This window comes from Antechinus flavipes, chromosome X (genome assembly GCF_016432865.1).
Source record: "Antechinus flavipes isolate AdamAnt ecotype Samford, QLD, Australia chromosome X, AdamAnt_v2, whole genome shotgun sequence".
NCBI classification, from domain to species: domain Eukaryota; kingdom Metazoa; phylum Chordata; class Mammalia; order Dasyuromorphia; family Dasyuridae; genus Antechinus; species Antechinus flavipes.
In genome coordinates this window covers 81,196,397-81,219,992 of record NC_067404.1, presented here as the reverse complement: position 1 = coordinate 81,219,992, position 23,596 = coordinate 81,196,397, and the positions used below count along the sequence as shown (strand labels likewise).

At 47.2% G+C, this 23,596-nt stretch overlaps 1 protein-coding gene and 1 long non-coding RNA gene across 2 annotated transcripts in view; one reads left to right on the top strand and one right to left on the bottom strand.

Annotated features, from left to right (window-relative positions):
- The window catches only part of CLCN5 (chloride voltage-gated channel 5), a 98,294-nt gene extending 87,240 nt beyond the window's left edge, over positions 1-11,054 (bottom strand). The window contains exon 1 of the mRNA XM_051968675.1: positions 10,750-11,054. Within this exon, the coding sequence (XP_051824635.1) occupies positions 10,750-11,015 (266 nt within the window). The 5' untranslated portion in view covers positions 11,016-11,054. The remainder of the gene's footprint in view (positions 1-10,749) is intronic.
- LOC127542839 (uncharacterized) overlaps positions 6,312-23,596 on the top strand; it is a 105,849-nt gene continuing 88,564 nt past the window's right edge. Inside the window, exon 1 of the long non-coding RNA XR_007948820.1 lies at positions 6,312-6,588. This is a non-coding gene — a long non-coding RNA (uncharacterized LOC127542839). The remainder of the gene's footprint in view (positions 6,589-23,596) is intronic.

Here is a 23,596-nt window from a genome sequence, read left to right as displayed (position 1 = left end):
TCATATCCTTCCCCAGTAGAACTGGGAACAGAAGATGGGAATTCAGACTCGGTCTTCCCACCTGGGTTGGTCTTGCCATTCACCCTGATGGAAGCCTGCTACCTAACCTGTCTCCCCCCTCCATGGGAAGCGAGCTACATGAGGTCAGGGGTGCATGAGGCAGGACCCGGCTCTGCTTTCCCCTTTATATCTGAAGCGCTCAGCGTAGTAGTGCCCGGAATACAGTACGCACTTGAATGCTTTTCCAGTCACACCAGAGACTTGGTTATTAGAAATTGAATTCCCTCCTATCTGAGGTTTCCGGACTACCCCTCCCCAACCCTCTCCACACCACCAGGCCAGAAAAAGCTCCTTTGCTGGGTGGCCATATAAACTCAAGGGTGGGCTAGCCACTCTGACTTTATAGCCTTTGAGATATCTGACTCCTATAAATGAGAACATATTGTGCCCATTTGATCCAACTTCCCGAGATGATCAATTCTCTTAAGTTCTTATGTGTATGTTTAATGGATATTGGATCACTCATCATCTAGGGGAAGGGGTGGGGGGAAGGGAGGGAAAAAATCAGAACACAAGGTTTTGGAAGGGTGTTGAAAATTATCCATGGATATATTTTGAAAATAAAAAGCTTTAATGAAAAAAAGAGAAAAAGCAAATACTATTGAGGGGAAAAAACGAAGTTCTTATGTATAGATTCTCACACACACACACACACGCGCGCACGCGCACACACACACACACACACACACACGAGATAGATGGATATAAAACAGATCTCTAGAGATCTATTCGAGTGCTCCAGTTTATCATTAGATGGTATCTGGTTTTAGCCACCTTATTTTCATGGGGGAAAAGGGAGCATCAAGTCAATGAAAGGGGAAGGTAAACCTGTTGGCTTACCGGCCTGTTCTTCCAAAGCATATGCCAGCTCTTTTCCTGACAAGCCATAGAACGGCCACTCCGGTACCATGGAAAGAGCCTGGACCTAACAGGTCAGTGACCTACTTGGAAACCTTCCTACCAGGTAAAGAAATGAGAGCTTTTCTGCTTATGGGATGCTCTTAGCCTTTGACCTGCAGGAAAGTCAGGAAAGCAGTGGACTCAGAGGGCTAAGTGAGCACTACAAAGAGCTGCCCACATCCCCTCCACGAAGCCAATATTCGGGGCCTCCATCAACAGGATTTCAAGAAGCCATCCACCAGAAATCACCCAGTCTAACAAGTCAAGCCACTTGGCTCTTTGGAAAGGTCTTTTGTGGCTCCCTTACCCTGATGGAGCCATCAGCCCGCAGAAGTCCAGACACACTCTGTGGGGCTAGATGGAGAGGTTCAGTTTGCAATAGATGGGGCCACTGACACCTATATGACACGTTTCTCAAGCTAAAGTCATGTCTTCCACGCCATATGGCTCAGAACCGGGAGGTCTCAACCAAGTACTTCTACAAATACTTTTTGGGAAAATCCGAAGTTCGGTTTCATGGCAGTTGAGGAGACCCCACAGGGATGCTCCTTCTAGGTATCCCCACAACCTACTTCGGGGAGGGCTTGGCTTTTTGCCCAGGATAAAATGCAGGGATGGCTCCTGGTTTTTTACAAGTCCCTGCCCTGTTCATGCTTAATATCCTTTCAAGCAACATCACGGAATACTCGTCCGAGCCCAGGTATTCCCAGAACTCAGTCAGTAATCCACTGTAACCCACGACTCGCTCTGGCTTCTTTCAGGCACCTAATATTTAAGAACAACCATCTAATGGACGTGTCGCTCACCCGTTCCTCCAGCTTCTCCAACTACGCACTAAGTGGAAAGATCAGAAAACAAACTCCCGGACCAAACAGCCCAGGACCCCACAAAAATGTCTACACTAAATTAGGATTTAATGCTATACCCTCTGACGTTGGAGGGTCTTGATCCAAGAATCTGGTCTAACGACATTTCTGAGTCTTTTGCAAAACCTCAGCCGAAGCGATTATCCCCCAAGTAACACAAGGACCCAGCCATATGATGAATTTCTCCTTGAGCTAAGTTCCAGGAAAAAGCTGGTGTCTGCCAGCAAGTATGTATGCTTTCTTTGATCAGAAAGTTAACGTTATATAACCCAGTGTCTTGCCCTTGTCGGCTTGCCACAGCCAGCAAACCTCAGGCCAGACCGGTCACCCAATCAGCTTGTCTCAGGTGCCCGGGAGGGAGCTCCCGGGGCCGGCTCCCTTTCCCCGGCCTTTGGAAAGCAGTCTATCTTCCCTGCTGGCTAAAGTCTGGGTCTCTCGGCGGGGCCACCCCACCTCATATCACCGCGGCCCGTTGCCGGCCTCGGAGCCTTCTGGAAGTAAGGGCAGAAGTTCTAAGGAGGCAAAAGTGAAATGCTATTTGCTGTATTCACGGCTTGAGGACACCAGAACTTGTGAGACTTCCAAGGAAGTCGCCTCCTGTCCCTAACAAGTACCGATGGCTGCCCCGTGACCACGGCGCTGACATGCTTTGCAGTGTTTGTACACGATAGGAAGAACAAGGAAAAAAATCTGACAGCTCTGCCACCCACAGTGAAATTTTCGTGTACTGCTGATGTAGAAAAAATAGCAACAGGAAGTTTTGAATCATAATTCTGGTTAAAACCTGAGATCCCATAGCTTATTTTTTTAATGGTAAAATACTCAGTAACAAGTCTAAAAGAGAACCTCGAAACCTCAGTGGAGATTTTCTTTAGAAAAACAGCTTCAGCTTGCTTTGAGAGTAACGAGAGCCTCCCCTCACGGTGCAGCTCCCCGGCTCCGACCGAAAAAGCGTCAGCCAGTCCTTGGCGGGGGCCGGCAGCCCAAAGCAGAGCGACAGCGTGGTACGGGATGAAGGAGCCAGCCAGACCCGAGGAGGCAAGCTCACTTTCTGCCTCGACACACCCTCTTTCACAGGTCTCAGTTTCCTTATCTGGAGCAGGACAGGGTTATGCTCCATATCTCAGAGCCCTTCCAGCTCCCAAATCCCACACTATGATCTCATTCCCCAGCTAAGAGCGGGCCTGCCTTTATTTTCTCTGCTAGGGCCACAAACCCCACTACAATCCATCACACGGACTTGGGAAAGGGTACCAACTTCTGAAAGAACAACCACATGAAGGATTTCTTTGCCAAAAGGCTACTTATCCATTGCAATCTAATCCTATTGAGAAAAAAATACACACACACACACACACACACACACACAGGCACACGTGTTCATATGTTTGTGTATATGTACTCACACACACACACACTGGGGGGGGGGGGGGCTTAGCTAAATTCTCATTTCTCTTCATACACGTGGCCCAAGTGCCCACAGACAGAGCTCCCGGATGGCTCTCTTTTGCCCACAGACACGGCCGCGAGCAAGGCTGCCAGCACAGCGCCTGCTCTAGGCCGCCTCCTTGGAATCCCTGCTCTCCTCCCGTACCACCAGCTCAGCAAGATCAGCGTTACTTTTGTCAACAGGCAGCACGATGTGTGAAAAAAACATCTGCCGATTCTAAATCCCCCGCAGCCTAGACATCGGACGCTTGTAACAGAGTGATATTTCTCTCTAACATCTGGCTGCCTTACAATTCTGACCCTCCACCCCCAACAAGCCCTACCTCCCACTTTAAGGAAACATGCGATCTCCCCCCATTCCATTATTCCTTCGGTGGGCTGCCCAGTGAGTGGCAGAGGCTCCAATGTCTTCGACGAAGGGCCAACTGGGAGGAACTAAAGGTCAAGGCCGGGAGATAATAACCCGAGTCAGCCTCAATGGCCTTCTGCTCCTGGCCTCCACCACAAAGAGAATGATACCCACCTAAACTAGTCCAGTCCCATCAGTCTGAGCAGATGTCGTGCCTGAGGGGAAGAAAGGAGAATCTGTGTAGAAAGGGGGACCCCCCAAAACCTTGCTGAGAAAACTGAAGAGAGGCCTGGGCAGAAAGGTAGGAGAGAGGTTTCACATGTCCTTTAAAAGAAACTTGTCACCTCTCAGGAAGGCTGGAAGAGAAAATCCAGGAAAAGAAGGTGAGTGTGGTTGAAAGGAATCAACACCATCTCAAGTCAGAGATATTCCTTATCTGGAAGTCAGAATCACACAGAAAGCTCAGCTCTGGGGAACACAGGCTCCAACCTGGAGGGAAAGGGGAAGGAAAACCGGGGGCCCTCAGACAGATGGGTAGAGGCCCTCCCACAGAACCTGCCCCAGAATAATCCACAGCTCTAACAAATTGAGCTTCCTAGCTCAGGAGAAGCTGGACAGTAAAGACAGGAGGCAGGGAGAGACACTGACAGCGAGGGCAAAGGAGATGGCTAACCCTAACAAGGCAACAAAACAAAGTGTAAAAGCGGCCATTGAATCCAAAGACCCCAGGACGGGGGGAGACAAGGGCATCGCCACCAGAGGCCTGCCCCAAGGAGGTTCTGATAACCAGGAATTAGCACAAATGTGCGTCAGTGATGAGTGTAGACTCTTTTAAGAAGGCAGGGACGTAAACGCCTAATATCTTGGGATGCGTTTGTACTTAAAAGGACTAAGCTTCAATTCCATGGGAAAAGCCCCTTTCCCACTGATGCCCACCAAGGGCGGCTGGTAAATAGCAAAAGGGTGCCTCTCTCCTGACTGCTGAAGTTTTCTTAACCAACAAACGACTGAACTGCGGCCAAATGGGCTCAGACAACAAAAGAACCTGAGCGCTACTCTTTTTTCGCTTCCCCGAATATTTGAGAAAACAGTAAGATAGAGGACTTCATTTAATCTAACCCTAACATGGAAAGAACCTTGGATTTGAAGTCAGGATCCAGTTTCTATACTTAGTTATCTGGTTCCTGACAGATTAGAAGCGATAAATTCAGAGGCTATGGTGTAGAGCCGCTTCATAAGTCTGGGCCCCAGGTTCCTGATCTGTTAGGTAAAGGGACAGATAAAGGCCAGATGACTTCGAAGTATCCGTCTGGCTTTAAATCTAGAGAATTTTTAATCACAACCCAGCAGCTATGAATGCCAAGTTTGGGCAAAGAAAGCACGAAAGGGCAAAGAGCAGCCATTCTAGCAACAGATCTTGGGTATCTCTGGACCTTACAATTCGAGCAATGTCTCAAGAGCCATCCAGAAGAATTCCCACTACGTGGTTCCGAGCTCATTCTGACGGCATTAACGATGACATTTCTCATTCGACCAACAAGCTTCTTGAGTTGCAGTCAAATGGATACAAAAAGAAATAGTTGAGGCTCAGACAACAAAAGACTCTGAAAGTGTCTTTCTGTTTCCCAAATACCTCCCCACAACAGGAAAACAGCGAGATAAAGGATGGCACTTAATTTTATAAACATCTGGTGGTCTCCTCTATGCAAGGTGCTGGGGAGCCAAAAAAAAAAAAAAAACAAGAAAGAAAGAAAAGAAGAAGAAGAAAGAAAGAAGAAAAAAGAAAAACCATTCTGTAAAGCCAGCAAGCTCCTGTTCTACTATAGGATGTGACCTGGAAAGCCAGAGGCGACTCGAGGAGAAAAGACCGTGGGGCCATCCTCAGCCACTGGTGGCACTGGCAAAGGTTATGTGGAAGAGGCAGCACCTGAGCAGTTTCCCATCCCCCCTCCCTCCACCACCACCACCAGCATGTCTGACACGGTCCTTTCCGAGGATTTACAGAAATCCGGGAACTGGAAGCACACCAAGGGGAAACTTCCAGAACTAGGGTTCGATTCTGAGCTTTAACCCCGGGCAAGGTGAAAGTCACCAGAGCCCAAGCTCAGGACCAAGAAAGCCCCATCAGCCCACGTGTCCCCTATCTGGGCTAACCAGAACGCGGACCACATCATTCTGCTCCATCCAAGGCAAAAAGCCTTCCACTGCTGAGTTCAAGCATTAGCAGAGTCGAGTCTGATGAGCTAAAAGTTAATGTGAAAAATCTTTCTGCATTCTGGGCAAGCGATCAAAGCGGAGTTCAATGGGGAAGATGAGAGAGGGACCGGAATATTTTCAGCAACACAGTCACCAGAGCGGGAAGTGATGGAAAGGAGCTGAAATTCATTAAAAACCCTATTCAGAGTTTACGTCTCGTGTCGCTAGAGATTTCAATTAAGGGTTCAAAACAAAGGAAAAGAAAAAATACAGTATTACTCACATTTTCACACGCACAGATTTTTTGAAGAAAAAAATCAAGAAAACCGTTTTCCCTATTTCATTCCCCCAATGTAATTTGGGTTCCTGTTGTGAAACACCACAAGATCAAGGCCAGAAGAGGCTTCTCTACGTGGAATACACTTTGTCCTTGCCATATGGTCAAAGGGTTAAGTTTAAGAAGCAGCTGGCTGCTTGTCACTGGCTGGGGGGGTGGGGGTGGAAGGAGAGCTAGCCAGCAGTCACTCCTCTTCTGGTCCCCTCCCTCTCCCTTCCCCTCCCCCAGCTCCAGATCCTCCCTCCTACCTTCCCTGGGCTGGGGGTTACAGTTCTTTTGCTCCCCTCCCCCTCCAAAAAAATGCACCTCTAGTCTTGGAGAAAAGCTGGGCTATGTACATTGCCTGGTGCTAGAGCACAGCTGTCTGGTCCTTCTTCCCTGGAAGACAGATGTGGAAAAACTGAAACTTCCAAGCAAGAAATTCCAAAAAGGTAACTCCGATATTTTCCCCACTTGCAAAAGCTCTCTCTCCCTCTCTAACTAGCTTTCTCACTAACACTCAAAGCCTCCTCTTGCTGTTTTAAGCAAAGCAAGAAGCCTCTGAATGGTAGTCCCAGGGATTTTGCTCCGGAGCCCCGATCCCTTTAGTCAAGGCGGATGCAAGTCTCGGCTTTCGAGAGGTTCTTGAGGGTGGCGGGAGCTCCCACAAGGCTCAGGAGGGTGGTGGGGACCCTCCATCCTGCCCTCCACAAACAAGAATAACGAGAACTGTGTTTGGGGGGGGGGGCAAACGGGCTTTGGGTTTTTTTCATTTCTGTTCAAATTGTGGTTCAGTGCCTGCAAGTGAGTGGATAGAGCTAACTAAGCACCCGGTTCAATAAGGTTGTCAAAGTTTTTGTTGAGCTAATGTGAACCGCTCTGGAGAGCCTCTCTATGGATGGAGGCACTCCCTTTGGCTGGTACAGATCTCGGTGACTCTGACTCTGGCTTATTCCTGTGTTTGACTCTGGAGTTCCTGAACTTAATAACGCTTCTTCTGGGGCTACACTTAACAACTGCACCAAGAGCGATGCTGCTCTAGGGAAAGGGAGGAAGGCTTGGTTAGTCTAGGGTCCTCGATTTCCAGAACTGAGTCATTGACTGGGAGGCTCGCTCTGGGTCACAGAGGGCAAACCCACGGGCGAACCAGCCCACCGGCACCCGTGGGACAACTGGCTAGCTCCGCAGCAGGGTGCTGAGCGAGAGACTCTCTGGAGTCTGGGCACCAAACTGGGGTGGATGAGTCTGGAGTCTATACATGATCTCACTCCTTAAAGGGTACCGCAAAGCCTCAGAATCTTGGGGGAACACTGCCATTCAGAAGCTCTCTTTTAAAAGAGAGATGAAAGATGTAGGAGAAGGGAGACAGAAAGAAAGCAAAAGAGAGGAGAGACAGAGAGAGCAGATGGAGAGAGAAAAGAAAGGAAGAAAGAGACAGGAGGGAGAGGGACAGAAACACACACAGAGAGCGGGAGAGACAGAGAGAGAAAAGAAGAGAGACAAGGAGAGAGACAGCAGGAGAGACAGAGAAAAGAAAGGAAGAAAGAGACAGGAGGGAGAGAGACAGAAACATACACAGAGAACGGGAGAGACAGAGATAGAGAAAAGAGACAGGGAGAGAGAGAGCAGGAGAGAGAGAGAAAAGAAAGGAAGAAAGAGACAGGAGGGAGAGGGACAGAAACACAGAGAGCGGAGAGACAGAGAGAGAAAAGAAGAGAGACAAAGAAAAGAAAGGAAGAAAGAGACAAGAGGGAGAGAGACAGAAACACACACAGAGAGCGGGAGAGACAGAGATAGAGAAAAGAAGAGAGACAGGGAGAGAGAGAGCAGGAGAGAGAGAGAAAAGAAAGGAAGAAAGAGACAGGAGGGAGAGGGACAGAAACACACAGACAGCGGGACAGACAGAGAGAGAAAAGAGAGACAAAGAGAGAGACAGCAGGAGAGACAGAGAAAAGAAAGGAAGAAAGAGACAGGAGAGAGACAGAAACATACACAGAGAGCAGGAGAGACAGAGATAGAGAAAAGAAGAGAGAGAGGGAGAGAGAGAGCAGGAGAGAGAGAGAAAAGAAAGGAAGGAAGAGACAGGAGGGAGAGGGACAGAAACACACAGAGAGCGGGAGAGACAGAGAGAGAAAAGAAGAGAGACAAAGAGAGAGACAGCAGGAGAGACAGAGAAAAAAAAGGAAGAAAGAGACAGGAGGGAGAGAGACAGAAACATACACAGAGAGCGGGAGAGACAGAGATAGAGAAAAGAAGAGACAGGGAGAGAGAGAGCAGGAGAGAGAGAGAAAAGAAAGGAAGGAAGAGACAGGAGGGAGAGGGACAGAAACACACAGAGAGCGGGAGAGACAGAGAGAGAAAAGAAGAGAGACAAAGAGAGAGACAGCAGGAGAGACAGAGAAAAAAAAGGAAGAAAGAGACAGGAGGGAGAGAGACAGAAACATACACAGAGAGCGGGAGAGACAGAGATAGAGAAAAGAAGAGACAGGGAGAGAGAGAGCAGGAGAGAGAGAGAAAAGAAAGGGAGAGAGAAGAAAAACAGAGAGCAGAAGGGCAGAGAGAGAAAAGAAAGGAAGAGAGAGGGAAGAGACAGAAAAGGACGAGTCAGAAAAAAGAAAGGAAGAGAGGAGACCAGAAGAAGAGACAGAGAGAGGAAAGAAAGGAAGAAAGAGGAGGGAGAGGGACAGAGAGACAAAGAAAGGAAGAAAGGAGACAGAGCAGAAGGAGAGACAGAAAAAAGAAAGGAAGAAAGAGACAGGAGGGAGAGGAACAGAGAAAAGAAAGGAAGGAAGAGAAAAGGAAGGATGAGAGAAGAAAAAGAGGCACAGAGAGAAAAGGAAGAGAAAGAGACGATAGAAAGAGAGAAAGAAAAAAGAAACAGAGAAAAGGGAAAAGAGATAGAGAAAATGGAAGAGACAGAGACAGAAAAGAAAGGGAAAGAGGAAATGAAGAGAAAAAAGACAGAGAAAAGGGAGAAAGAGAGAGCAAAAAAGAAAGGAAGAGAGAAAAGGAGGGGGAAAAGAGACAGAGAAAAGGAAGAGAGATAATAGAAAGGAAGAAAGAGAGAGAAAAAGGGGAGAGATAGATAAAGAGAGATAGAGATAGAACAGAGAAAAAGGGAAGAGAGAGAAAAGAAGGGAAGAGAGATAGAGACAAAGAGAAAAGAAGGGAAGAGAAAGAGACAGGGATAGAGAGGGAAGAGAGAGAAAGAAATAAAGAGAGAGATAGAAAGACCGAGAAAAGAAGGGAAGAGAGGGGGAGGGAGAAATAAAGAGAAGAAAGAAGGGAAGAGAAAGACAGAGATAAAGAGAAAAACAAAAAAGAAGGGGAGACATAAAGAGAGAAATGAAGAGAAACAGAGAGAAAAGAAGGGAAGAGAGAGAGAGACAGAGAAAAGAAAGAAAGAGACAGATAAAGAGAGAGAAAAGATGGGAAGAGAAAGAGATAAGGAGACAGAGTGATAGAGATAGAAAAGAAGGGAAGAGAAACAGAGATAAAGAGAGAGAAAAAGGGGAGAGATAGATAAAGAGAGAGATAGAAAGATAGAACAGAGAAAGGAAGAGAGAGAAAAAGGGGAGAGATAGATAAAGAGAGAGACAGAGAAAAGGAAGAGAAGAGAGAAAGACAGTGATAAAGAGAAAAAGGGGAAGAGACAGAGGGAAAGACAGAAAAGAGAGGAAGAGAGAGACAGAGATAAAGAAAGAGATGAAAACAGCCAAGAAAGGAGGAGACAGATAAAGAAAGAGGAATACAGAGAAAAGAAAGGAAGAGAGAGACGGAGAGTAAAAGAGAGAAAAGGGGAAGAGACTTAAGAGATGAAGACAGAAAAAGGAAGAGATAAAGAGAGAGACAGAGATAGAAAAGAAGGGGAGACAAACAGAAAGAAAAGAAGGAAGAGAGAAAGAGAAAGACAGAAGAGAAAAGAGAGAGACAGAAATAAAGAGGGAGACAGAGACAGATATAGAGAAAGAGAGAAAAAAGGAAGGAAGAGACAGAAACACAGCAGACAAGAGAGCTATTCCTTGGCCTGAACCAAGGCAAAAGCAGAGCCGAGAGAGAACTTCTCGATTGTCTCTAGGTCTCTGAGGATGTACATGGCAGGGTCTCTGCGCCTTTCGCTCCTGCTCGTTGAGGCCGCCCCCCCCCCCCCCCCAGCAGCCTTCGCCCATGGGGAAAGCAAATGGAAAGCTTCTGGAATCATTCAAACAGGGCCAAGCGGTGGGGCCACTCGGAGCGCTGACTCTTCCCCTCCTCCCCGGCTTGGCCGCCCCTAATTAGTCCCAGCTTCCAGGGCAGGAAGTCCCCCAGGACCTCGGCTGGGCCTCTTCCCGGGAGACTTCTCTCAGCCGCATCGGCCTGGGAATTGAGCTGCCCAAAGAGGCGCCCCCCTTCCCCCGCCGGCCCCCCCAAGAGGAGGAGGAGGAGGAGGAGAAGCGGGGAGCAGGCGGCGCAGGACAGGCAGCAGAAAGAGGGGGCCTCGGGCCTCCCCGCCGACCCCAGCAGGCCCGACAGCCAGAGCAGCCCCCGCCCGACCCCCAGTCCGGCGTCCCCGGGGGCCGCCACTGCAGCGGCTGCGCTCGGAGGGAGGCGACGCCAACTCCGCCGGGAGTTACCTGGAGCGCGGCGGCGGCGGCGGCGGCGGTGACGGCAGCTTCGGCTCGCCCGGCCGGCCTGGAGCCGTGGCGGCTACAAGCCCGGACCCCGACCCCGGCAGCGGCCCCGGCAGCGGCGCCACTCCATCCACCCCGGGCGTCCCCTGAGGAGGAGGGAGGGGGAGGGGGAGGGGGAGGGGGGCAGGGGAGGAGGGGAAGGGGAGGGGGAGGGGGCACGCGGCTCCCACGGGCTCCCGGGCCGCCGGCCGCCCGCCCGCCCGCCTCATGTGACAGGCGCTGCCGCTGCCTGCGAGGGAGGGAGGGAGGGAGGGAGGGAGGGAGGGAGGCAAGCGCGTCGCCGCCGAGGGCTCGCGCGCCGCCGAGGACTCGAACGCCCCCGCGCGTGCCCGCGAGGCTCCGCCGGCACAGATCCAGGCCGCGCACGCGCACACACTTCCCTCACACACACCCCCCCCGCGGCCATTTTGCAGGCGGATTGGGCGGGGCCTAAGCTTCCCCTACCTGAGCGGCCACCAGGAGGAGCTCCTGAGGCTAGGCCCCCCAGCCTGGAGCTCCTGCCCCTGTCCCCCGAGTTGGGTCCGGGGTGCCAATTTAGTGCCTGGAGCTTGGGTGGGTGCACATATTTGGGGGGGGCGTGCACATATTGGGACATAGATAGCGTGGCCACTTTCGGAGCCTCATTTCAATGGGGAACTTAGCAGCCAACTAAACAAACTGTTTCCCAGATGTTTCATTCCCCTACTCAAGTAGCTTGGGTGGCTCCCTAGCCCCTCTGCATAAAATCAAATATCACCCCAGCACATCCGGGTCTTCACTCCCTTTCATGGAATCTCCATTCCAGCAAATTAGCATTAGTGTTTCCTCCAACTTGGCCTTCCTTGTCTGATGTCTGTAGAACAGGCCCATCCCCACGTACTGCCAAGGATGCCCTTCCTCCTCACCTCTGCTCCCTTCAAGGCTCTGCTCGGGTGCCCCCCCCCCCTGAACTTCTCCAGACCTCCTCTCAGTTTTTAGCTTCCCTCCCTCAAGTTGCTATCTTCTATAGCAAGTGTGCTAAGAACACCCCCAGATTTGCAGAACTGGGGCCCTTTCCATGGAGCTGCTCATATTCTCAGGCCCCATGCCAAGGGACTTGGCCCTAGCTCACCGGGGTGACCCACAGAGAGCGTCTGAGTGGTATTCAGTGACTAAAGATTATCGTCATCTAAGAGTCAAAAGGAGAAACTCTGGTCAGAAGCCCCTCCTTCCTCTTCCAGGTGTCCCTGCACCCTAGTGGGGGAGGAGAGAGGGAAGCTGCCGTACAAAATCATTTCCCAAGTTTACCTGTTCCCAGCTCATACTGACATCAAAGGCGCCTTCACACGGGTAGAGAACGCTCTTAGATCTCTGAAACGTGACAAAAGGCACAGGGGATAATGGTCAGTCGTCTGGAGGGCCCTTTGGGTCTGTAATACTGGGAGAGTTTTTCGGTCCAATCCTTTTATCTCTTCCCCCCTTTCAGCTAGCTGAAAAACAATCTCCATGCTGATCAAATAGTATTACTGCCAACCCAGGTTTCTTCTGTGTATGTACTGTAGGCATTTCAGTCACGTTTCACCATCCATGATCCCATTTAGAGTTTTCTTAGATCCTGAGGTAGTCGGCCAGTTCCTTCCCTAACTGATTTAACAGATGAGGAAACTGAGGCAAACAGAATGATGTGACTTTCCCAGGGTCACACAGCTAGGAAGTGTCTGAGGCTGGATTTGAACTCGTCTTTCTGACTGGCTGCACAGCAGCACCCCCTAGCAGCCCATTTTCCTAGTGCATATCCACTGCTTCAGATGAAGCCTGGAACATTCTTCTCTAAAATATATTGTTCTCCGGGAGCAGGTTTCTTGGGGGGCTTCTGGGAGCAGCCTTAGTTTCAGTTCAGATCAATAATCGCCTCAAATGCAGCCAGGAGTTAAAGTCCAAATCCTTTATTTTTCTCTTTCAAGTCTTGTCTCCTTCCTTGGGCCCGGTTAGCTTTCTTAGAGGTCTATCTCTCTCCTTGGTTCCTGCCGCTAGTCCTTTGCCTCTCCGGCTTCTGCCTCTAGCTCCCTCCGAATGTCTCCAGCCAGCACAAAGGTGGAAGAAGGAATGACTTCTGAATGTCCCGGACTGAATCCTGGCTGAGGCTCCTCCTTATATGTGCTCTCTTAAAGGTGTGAATCTTGTAGAACTCTAATAAGTACTAAGTATATTAGTGAACTAGAGAACTGTTAAGTACCATGCTAATTTACATAACTGACTTAGCACTTTGTAAGAATCCTAACAGAAGTCCATTGGTGATTTTGGTTTTATAGACCAAACAGGAAGGTTTTGCCATCATGGAGATCAGAGAAATGCTCTCAGATCCGTTCCTTTTATTTGGCGTCTTCCTCATGTTTCACCTAGAATTGCTCTTTGGAGAACCGAGCTGAGTTGGATTTCACGTCCAGATTTCTGTAGATTTTCTCTTGTCGGTCTGTGAAGATCGGAAGAAAGAATCGATGTGAGTTTTTCCTAGTCCGACCGAGACAAGAGTGCTCGTACTGAGGCAGCCGTGGGGTGAATTGAAATGGAAATGGAAATGGGAGCCATTTGAAATGATTCCAAGAAAGTGGTTAAAATGTCCAGATCTTTGGGAACAGAGATTCTTCTGCTAGGCACATCCTCCAAGGAGGTCACTGATTTTAAAAAAAGAAAAGAAATAAAAAAGAAGTTTCCATACACTTTTTCTGTAGTATGTTTTTTGCTAAGTTCTGGAAACTTAAGCTATGAATTGGAAACAAAGGAGATCCCCAGCCATCGGGGAATACCTAAAGAAATGATGGTACATGGATATTGGACAGGGAATTTTACCGCCCCTGTGAGAAACTACAAATATGATGAATGCAGAGAAGCCTGGGAAGAGTTCTGTGAACCGATACAAAAATCAAACAAGCAGAGCCGAGAAAACAATTTATACAATAATTACGACATCATGGGGAAGACCAGCAGCAAACAATGGGAAAGTATATGGTGCAAAATTCCAAAGAACAGAGGTGACCCTAGAGTGGAGATCGAAGAAGACCCCTCATCTTTCTCTACAAAGGCAGAAAATCTAGGGGTGTAGAGCATTGCATCTAATGTCCAATTTTTTTTAATGTGTTGATTATATCGAAATTTTTTTGTGGGCTTTTTCCTGTTTTATTTATTTATTTTTTTAAGCCTTTGTCTCTCTGGGAGAAAGCCCAGGGAGGGAGAGATGCAAAAGATAGCAATATAAATGTATTTTTTTAAAAGACAGGAATATCAGAAGGACAACTGTTAGAAATTCTGGGGAGGGGCGTGGCCTTGGCACCGGGAACCGGGACTGAGGCTGCTTGTTGCATTAGGAGACACGGAGCTTCCTGGAATAAGGAGATGATGGGCCCACTGTCCTTTGCTCTGGTTAGACTAGCACACCTGGGATAGCGTACTCAGTTCTGGGCCTGACCATCTAATATGGACAATGAGGTGATGAGGTGGCTGGACCTGGAGTCAGGAAGACCCGAATTCAAAACCAGTCCCAGATTCTTACTAGCTGTGGGACTCTGGGCAAATCATTTCATTCTGTCTGTTTCCTTAACTGTAAAATGGAGGTAATGATAACACCTACTTCTCAGGGTTGTTATTCAGCTCAAATGAGGTGAAGTACTTAGCAGAGTGCCTGGCACATATTAAGTAACATATAAATATTTATTATTATTATTATTGTCTGGAGAGGGTCCGGAGAGGGCAATCAGAATAGGGAAAGCTTGGGAGAAGGGAACTTCCAACTCTGTCTGGTAAGTGAGGCTCCACTGGAACTCCTAAGGGTAAGTAAAATGAGTATGCATCTAGCTGGGCTGATAGCAGTCCTCCAAACTAGCACATGAGAGTCAGGAAAACCACCAGGCTCAGCCTCAGAAATGCACTTGCAAGGGTTTCTCCGTGCCATGAATCAAAAGCCTTTGCCCCCTCACTTCCTTCCTCTGCTGATCCAAACACACAAACCAGGATTTCCCGACTGCTGATCTGTGCCCAACTGTCCACGCTCTGGCTGAGGGAGGCCGGAGGTTTTTGAGGATAAAAGAGGCCTTGGGAAGGAGCTGAGGAAAGGTAGCTTTGGCACGGCTGGCCTGGAGTTAGATTCCTCCAGTCTTGACATTGAACTAGCATGAAAGTGGCGGGAGCTTCTCCCAAGCGTTCCCCCAGTTAGTGGCAGATCCAGGGCTCCTGCTGCCTGGAAGACAGAGACCAGCTCTGGAAACCAAATAGCAACGGGCCTTCCCAGGGCACTAATAATAGAGCTAGTTATTGACATGTGTCCCTTGGGAGGCTCTGTTCCTTCTATTTTATGGGGCCTAGGAAAGGGATGATAGGAATAACTCGTACCACCAGCCATCAGGCAAAGCCAGTAACGGAGTTTCCAGCGGGCCACTCTACTCTTTTTATCTGTTGGTTTGAATTGTTTCCTTTGGTGTCCTCAGAGTTTCCTTCCTGAGAACTTCCCGTTTCTCCTAGGCTGACTTGCCCTGGTGAATTTTAGGCCATGGGATTCGACTTCTCCTTTCGGAGAAGAAGCCTTTGAAATCTGTTCCTGTAAATCTGGGTTACTTGTCAGACTAGGTTTCGTGGCCCGAGAGTTCCCTTGTGCTACTTCTTTCCAAGGCTGCCATGGATTCTATCCCCAGAACTCAGTTGTCCCTTGTAGATGATAATTACTTCCAGAGTGGCCGGTCCCCTCATTTATTCCTCCGTACTTTAAAGAATGAACCTACCATTAAGGCAACTCAAGAAATTGGCAAGTGCTCTGATTTTGGGGGGGAGGAAGAGAGAAAGAGAGATAGAAGCAGAGAACACTCCCACAAATGTGCAGATAGTACCCCATCATTACTGTATCACGCCAGCCTTAGCATCTATTTCATCTTTCTGACCAGGTGGTCTGTAGTATACTCTGATGACAATATCCCTTCTGTTTCTGTCTCCATTGAGCTTTGTCTAAATGCCCTTTATTGGGCTTCCCCCATCTGGCCTCTGGGTACATGAGTATTTGAAATGTTTTGGTACAGACCTGGGATTTCATTCGCATAGAGGACTAGTCTTCATTTTACAAATAAAGAAACTGAAGTCCAGAGGGGAAGGATGCCTCGCCCAAGATCACACAGCAAGCAAGTAGCTGGACTAGGACTCGCACCCAGTTCATCTGACTCCTCCTGTTGGAGGAAATTTCATACTTCTGAAACCCTTGCCTTTGATGGGCAGCAATAATGTTAGTTAGTTATAATTTTATATTTATATTGTATTATAATTTATATTATATTATAATTTTATATTTATTTATAATGTCAGTTAATTATTCCCACCTGTGAAACTAAGGGCTTCCCATGCTTGTCCAGGGCCTGACAAGCTTTAGCAACACTTTTTTTCTCTTTTTTTAAAAATAGTATTTTATTTTTTCCAATGACATGTAAATACAATTTTTAACATTCATTTAAAAAAATGAGTTTCGAATTTTCTCCCTCCTTCCTTTCCTTCCCCCTTCCAAAAAAAGTAAGAATTTTAAATAGTTTATACATGTGCAATCATGCAAAACATATTTCCATCTCAGTCAGGTTGTGAAAGAAGAAACATACCAAAAGAAAAAAAAAAAGTAAAAATAGTGTGCTTTGGTTTGCGTTCAGATTACATCAGTTCTTTCTCATTTTCATCATGAATTCTTGAGAATTGTCTTGGATCATTGTTTTACGGAGAAGAGCTAAATCAGTCAGAGTTTATCATTGTGTAATGTGGCTGTTACTACACACACTGATCTCCCTGGTTCTGTTCACTTTGTTCAGCATCAGTTCGTCTGAGTCTTTCCAGGCTTTCCCCAAATCAGGCTGCTCATCTTTTCTTATAGCACAACGATATTCCATCGAGTTCGTGTACCAAAACCTGTGCGGCCATCCCCCAATCGATGGGCGTCCCCTCGATTTCCAAGTCTCTGCCACCATTCTTGCGGTGCTCTAAACCTTTTTGCACGTGTGGGTCCCTTTCCCTCCTTTCTGATCTCTTTGGGATCCAGACCCAGTCATGAGACTGCTGGATCAAAGGGTATGAACAGTTTGAGAGCCCTTTGAGCCGAGTTCCAAATTGTTCTCCAGAATGGCTGGATCCGTTCGCAACTCCATTTGAGCAACACTTTTGAGATTCCTTTTGGCTGTGTCCTTGTTGCCCCTATGAATCACCAGAAGTGGGTAGTAGGCATCTGGTTTGACAGGTCTGGGGACGTTCTCCCTCATGGCGCTGACACGGTCCCCAGGAAAACACCAAATCTCTCTATTATCAGGTCAACAAATAGATGTCACCATACTAGTTGTGGAGTGGCGACCTCATTTCTGGAAGGACCAGCACCTACCATGCTTCCTCCTCTTCCCCCTCCTCCAAGAGGAGACCCCTCCTCTTTGTCAACGATTGTTGCTGTTGAGCCATTTTTCAATCGTGTCTGACCCTCCGTGATTTGAATGATTTTGAATTATTTGCCATTTCCATCTCCAGCTCATCTTACAGATGCAGAAACGGAGTCAAACAGGGTAAATTGACTTCCCCAGGGTCACGCTGCTAGTAAGTGTCTGAGGTCAGAGTTGAACTCGGAGAGTCTTCTTGTCTCAAGACTCGGTGTTCTATCCGCTCTATCCAGTGCACCACCTAGCTGCCCCTTTGTCAATGATTGATTCGATCACCAAGCATTTAAGTGCCTATTCTGTGTCAGGACCAGTGCTAGATGCTGGGCATAAATAAACATAAGCCAGTCCCTGCCCTCCAGGAACCGACATTCTTCTAGAGAGGGGCCTATATCCAGAAGCAGAAATAGCTCAAAGACGGCGGCAGGTCTAGGTAGCTGAGGATGGCAGCATAGAAGAGAGTCCTACAACAGATACAGTCACACTAGGAGAGGGCAGCTCACCATCAGAAAGTCCTGGAGAACTATGGCCCAGAGCAAGTGCCTAAAAATAGGCCATCCAAGGTCAGGCAGAGGGATATCTTAAGAGGAAGCCTTGGCAAGGAGAAAGGAGGACTCCTTCTGAACATGGTGCCATGGGATAAAATGCTCTTGGCCTCGTGTCTTTTGCAGCTTAGTTCTGCCATGTGCCATGTTCTTCCAGGAGGATCCCAGCACAGGTCAGCTTGCCCAAATGGCATTTATGTCCTTTTACATCTTTGTTGTCTTAAAGTCTTTCTGCCATTTTTGAAAGGAGAGAAGCTGACCCTGATCCTCCAGCCCCTTGACCTTCCCTGCTAGGGCAGAAACCGGTTGGCATTGGGCATATTTTTTTCAAGTTCACTTAGAAACGTGGCCCATGCGTTGGGTCATCACGAAGCTGGATGTCCAAAAGCAGAAATGGGCAGACCCAGTGGGATAAGATGAGTGGTGAACAATGATGGTGTGAGTGAATGGTGTTGATCGACACGTTCAAGTCAACTCATTAAAGAAGGTTGGAGTGCAAAGGGAAAATTGTCATATTCTAAAAGCAGATTCGAGTTATGGCAACAATGACAACGTGGATGTGAAAATAAATGCTCAAATCTACAGGCTGTTCCAACTAACACGCCCCGGGGGCAAACTTCAAGTGTTCTCTGTCATCTCCTCTTCTTCCTCATTGGGACAGATGTGACGACCAAGAGCTGGATTCCCCGGCGTCCGAGGGCTCTAAACCCATGACCAGTGAAAATTATCCCAGCTCTCCCCTTGCCAGATGTCAGACTACAAATCCGGTCGAGTCTCCCGTATCCTAAAAAACAAAACACCCTCAACTTGAGACGACCTTCCCTACTACCTATTATCTCTCTTTTCTGCTAAAAGCCTCTACAAGTGCTGCCTCCACTTCCTTTCATTTTGCAAGCTGGCTTCCGACCTCATGCTTCCACTGAAACTGCTCTCTCCAAAGTTACCAATGACCTCTTGATTGCCAAGTTGAATGGGCTTTCCTCTATCTTCAACCTTCTTGACCTCTGAGTAGCCTTGAACACTCTCATCTCTAGGACGCTATTCTCTCCTGTTTTGTTTTGTTTTTTTCCTATGGGTCTGGATGGTTCCTTCCTTTGCCCGAGCTTTATATCAAACCCACTAACTATGCACATGTATCTCTAGAGATCCCAGATCTATACATCCAACTCCAATCTCTCTCTCTTTTGAGCTCTGTTGAGCTTCAGTCCCTCATCACCAACTACCTATGGGACATTTCACATCTCAAATTCCACGTGTCCAAAACAAAACTTATTATCTTTACCCCCCAAATAAGCCGCCTTCCAAAGTTTCTTGTCTCTGTAGGAGGCACTGCCCTCCTTCTAGTTCCTGAGGTTTGTCACACCTGAGTCATCCTCCACTCCTCTCTAAGTAGTCTCCCCACATACCAGATCAATTATTGAGTCTTGACATTTCTATCTGTACAATGTCCCTCACTCTTTCTTTACTCACAGAGCCATCATCCAGATCCATTTCATCAACACCTCAGGCAGTCTCCTGCCTCCAATCTCTTCCTTCTCTAAGCCATCCTCCACCGTAGCTGCCAATGGGAGTTTTCCTAAGGGTCACTCCTTTGCTCAATAAACTCTAGTGGTTCCCTATTACTCCTGGGATTAAACACAGATTCGCGTCTGCTATTTATAATCCTCCCGCCCTCTCGTCTTCTCCGATATTACCCTTCTCTGGGCACTCTATATTCCAGGTAAACGGACCTTCTTATTGCTCCTCACTCAAGACTGTCCACCTCCAGTTCTTAGTTTAAGATCGCCCTCTCCTACCACGGATCTTAACTCATTTATGACTTCTTTGTTAAGTCTTAGGAGTCGCTTGAAGTTCACAAAGATAGTGACTTGGCGGAAAGCATCCAAATAATAAGAGTGGGAATAGAGAACTGAGCCCAGGTCTTTTCCACCACAAACCCAACGCTCTCCACTACCCCCATGCCCTCTCTGTGCCTCTATTTGATCAGACATGAAAATTAAGAAATTAAAGGAATCAAAAAAGAGAGATTAAAGGAATAAATATTGGTCACAAAGAAGTGACAATCTAGCTAGCTGGAGATGCTAGGACTTTCTTGCTAGAAAACCTAGAACAGGGAGCAAAAACATTCATTGGGGCATTAGATTTCTTTATTCAGATGGGAGAATATAAGCAAAAACCACACAAATCATCTCCATTTTTATAGGCCATTGGTAAAATTCCAGAGAAAAGGCTAGAGAAATACCATTTGCGATTCTGTCAAAAGTCATCAAATGTTGGGGTAATATCCTCCCGAGGGTCACAAAAGATTTTTCTAGACAGCTTTGGTTAGCTTGGGAACTCTTAAGGAATAAATCCATTCAATTTACCTGGGAGGTATTTCTCCTGGGTCTAATAGTAGGCACTTAATAAATAATTATCGAGTTGACTTGCATGTACTTAATGTGGGCCAGGTTCTGTGCTCTTCACTGACTAGACGGTGATTAAAGAACAGTCCCTGCTGTTCCTTTCCCTCAAGGATCTTCTGTTCTACTGAGCAAAAGGAAGATTTTCCGTGCATTAAAGTTGAGCAAAAAGCCAATACTCTCCAATTTATTTTCTCGATTTAATTTAATGCTGCTGGGTTTTAACACAGAATCGGCGAAGAAAATTCAAATGGATGAAAAGATGGACAATATTGGCAGGGAGTGAAAAAAGAACATTTGAAAAAGGGGATTTTGCCCGACCGGATCTCAAGGTAGATTTGAAAATAATAGCTATTGAATCTCAGGTAATGGATGGCCACTGCAGTAAGGGACGACAGAAAACCGGGAGAGAAAATGCAGGCTGTATCTGAGGATAAAGCCGGGAGGAAAATACCTGGAACCTTCCAGGAACGTAAGTGGCTGCACCTTGAAAAATGATTTTAGGGGCAGCTACGCGGTGCAGTGGATAGACCACCAGGCTTGAAGTCAGGAGGACCTGAGTTCAAATCTGATCTCCGACACTTACCGTGTCTTGGCTGTGTGACCCTGGGCAAGTCACTTAGCCCCCATTGCCTCAGCAAATATATATGAAATTATATATAAATTATAATTATGTTATTAAATTAATAATATTATATAATAATATAATCATTAAATAAATTGATGATATAATTATATAAAATTATATAGAATATATTTATTATATATATATAACACATATATATTTATTATATATATAATAAATATATTCTATATAATTTTAGAAGTCTACATTGTGGTATAGTATATGATACATTTTAAGTAGCTCTGTGATCTACAGATACAGATATATAGATAGACATACACACACGTCTGTCTACATGTATGTGTAGGTATGTCTGTATCTTTGGAAAATTCAAAGAAAAAGGAATGATTCAACTGCCTTAAGTGGTGGAGATGGAAAACCGCGATTTATCAGCTGACAGTGGAAGAAACCAGTTGATCCTTGGGAAGAGTCTAAGACAGAAGCAGCTCGGGGTGGGGGAAGCCACGCTAGTGAATTGAGGGCTATCGTCAAGGCAGACCCAGGAAAGGGAGCATATTCCAAGTTGGGAACTGAAAAAATCCGGCATGATCCAGCGCTAGGTGAAATCAGAGCTCCGGGTGGAACCAAGTCTAAAGGGCTAGGGGGGAAGGAGGGAGCGTGTTTATAGCTTTTTATTTTTATTTTGGAGTCATTCTCCTCCTTGGTTTGCTTCCATGGGCTCAGCGGGGCTCGGAGAGTGCAGTAATATCTTTCTGCACTTAGGAAAGATAAGCCTGCCCAGCTAAAACATGATTTACTGTGATCATTTTATCCAAGGCTGCCTGGAAAACTTTGTATTCAATCAGGCAGCCTATTTTGATGAAGGATCCAGTCACACAGAGGGCTTTTTTTTTAAATTTCATTTTATTATTATTATTATTATTATTATTATTATTATAGCTTTTTATTTACAAGATATATGCATGGGTAATTTTTCAGCATTCACAGTTGCAAATCTTTTTGTTCCAACTTTTTCCTTCCTCCCCCCGGCCTTGACACAGAGTTTTAATTAGTAGTCTTGAGGTCTAGCTTTGGGGTACCTAAATGAAATTAGGGTTAAGGTCTAGTGGCAGGTTTGGGGTACAGTTTCGGCGCAAGGGGTCTAGTAGCGGCACGAGTTCCCAATAAAAGCATTTATTGGCCCGGAGAGCTCGATTGATAAAAGAGGTTTATTATTGGATAAGCAAAGTTAAAGTATAGGCGAAGGGAGAGATAAGGAGGGCACTGGACAGAGGGTCCTCAGATGGTAGCCATGTTTGGAATCTCTGCAAAGAGGGGTTCCCAGCGTGGCCTTTTTATAATAGGAGACTTAGCTCGAGGGGCTTTCGGGTGTAGGCCCAAAGTTGGCTCAGATCCGGGTGGGGCTGGGAACAGGTCAGATCTTCTATTGGAATTCAAAGGGACCGGGATTTGTGAGTTAAAGGGCCATTTACATTATTAACTAGGAGAGGGTGGGAATCTAGAAAGGAATCTTTCCCGCATCAGTAGTTTTTGTACCTGGGACAGGAAGTTCAACTAGGGTACAGCCACTGTGGACGTATAGGCCGGGATGGAACTTTCAGTGCTCTCTAAATTTTGCCACCCTGGGTCAAAGCCCCGACTGCCCTGCCCTGGTTATGACTAGTTACACAGGTTTGGAGACTGCTGGAGAAATGACACGTGACTACTTTAACATGTTGAACATGGATGGGACTGCCTGCCAGCTAGGGGAGGGGGTAGGGGGAAGGAAGGGAAAAGTGGGACCAGAAGGTTTTGCAAGGGTCAGTGCTGAAAAATGACCCGTGCCTACGTTTTGTCAATAAAAAGCTATAATAATAATAATAAAAAAGAGAGAAATGACACAGGAATCAGTGTGGAAAGACGAGATTTAATATTTGGAAATCCGGTCTTTAAAGCTGTGGAGCTGAGCATAGTGTAGTTTTCACATCGATTCTCATGGAGATTGTCTATTTTCTTTCTGGATTCTATTTAAATCTAAAAACCATTGATTCATTTGGCTGCTATTTGGGAGGTCTGAAGAAATGATACGGAGGCAGACAAATCAGGGAGGGAGCCCAAGGGCTGTAGGGAAAGGCTAAGAAAACAGGAAAGGGGGAGAGGCGGTAAGCTAGGAAGGCAGAAGGCTTCAGAGGAAGTAGCCCGTGAAGACCAGGAAGACTACTCCCAGAAGGCTGCTAGGGGGCGCAGGGGATCGAGCACCAGGCCTGGCCTCAGACTCTTAACCCTTCCTAACTGTGTGACCTTGAGCAAATCACTTAACCCCCATGGCCTCAGGGGAAAAAAGGGTGCCGGAAGAGGGCTAAGTGCAATACATTTCAATGACTTTGCACACCTACTAAAAGCAGCTGGTTGGGAATGTAGGGTGTGGGAGCTTGAAATAGTAAATTGAAGAGTTTGTAGTTTATCCCGAGGACAATAGAGAGCCACGGAAATTCCTTGAGGGGAGGAGAGGAAAAAGTCCGAATTATGCCACAGGGAGACTCTTTGGGGGGGGGGGGGAGAAAAAAAACGGACACAGATGAATGTTGAAAACTAGCTTTACGTGGAAGTGGCAAAACAAAACGATGGCGAGAGGATTGGAGAGAGGAGAAGCCAGCTCCGAGACGATCCCTGAAGCCCTAAGGTGCTGAGGGCCTCCATTAGAAAGGGAGAAGGGAGCCTGAGCTCCGCAAGGGGCTGGACAGCTTCTTGGATGTGGGGGAGGAGCGGGAGATAAGAGCGGCTGGGGGGAGGGGGGTTGTCGAGGAGGTTCACGGGAAGGAGGGAGAACGAGGCTCTCCTGGCTGGTCCTGAGGCTGCTTTGAGTTCTTTTTGCAGTAGGAT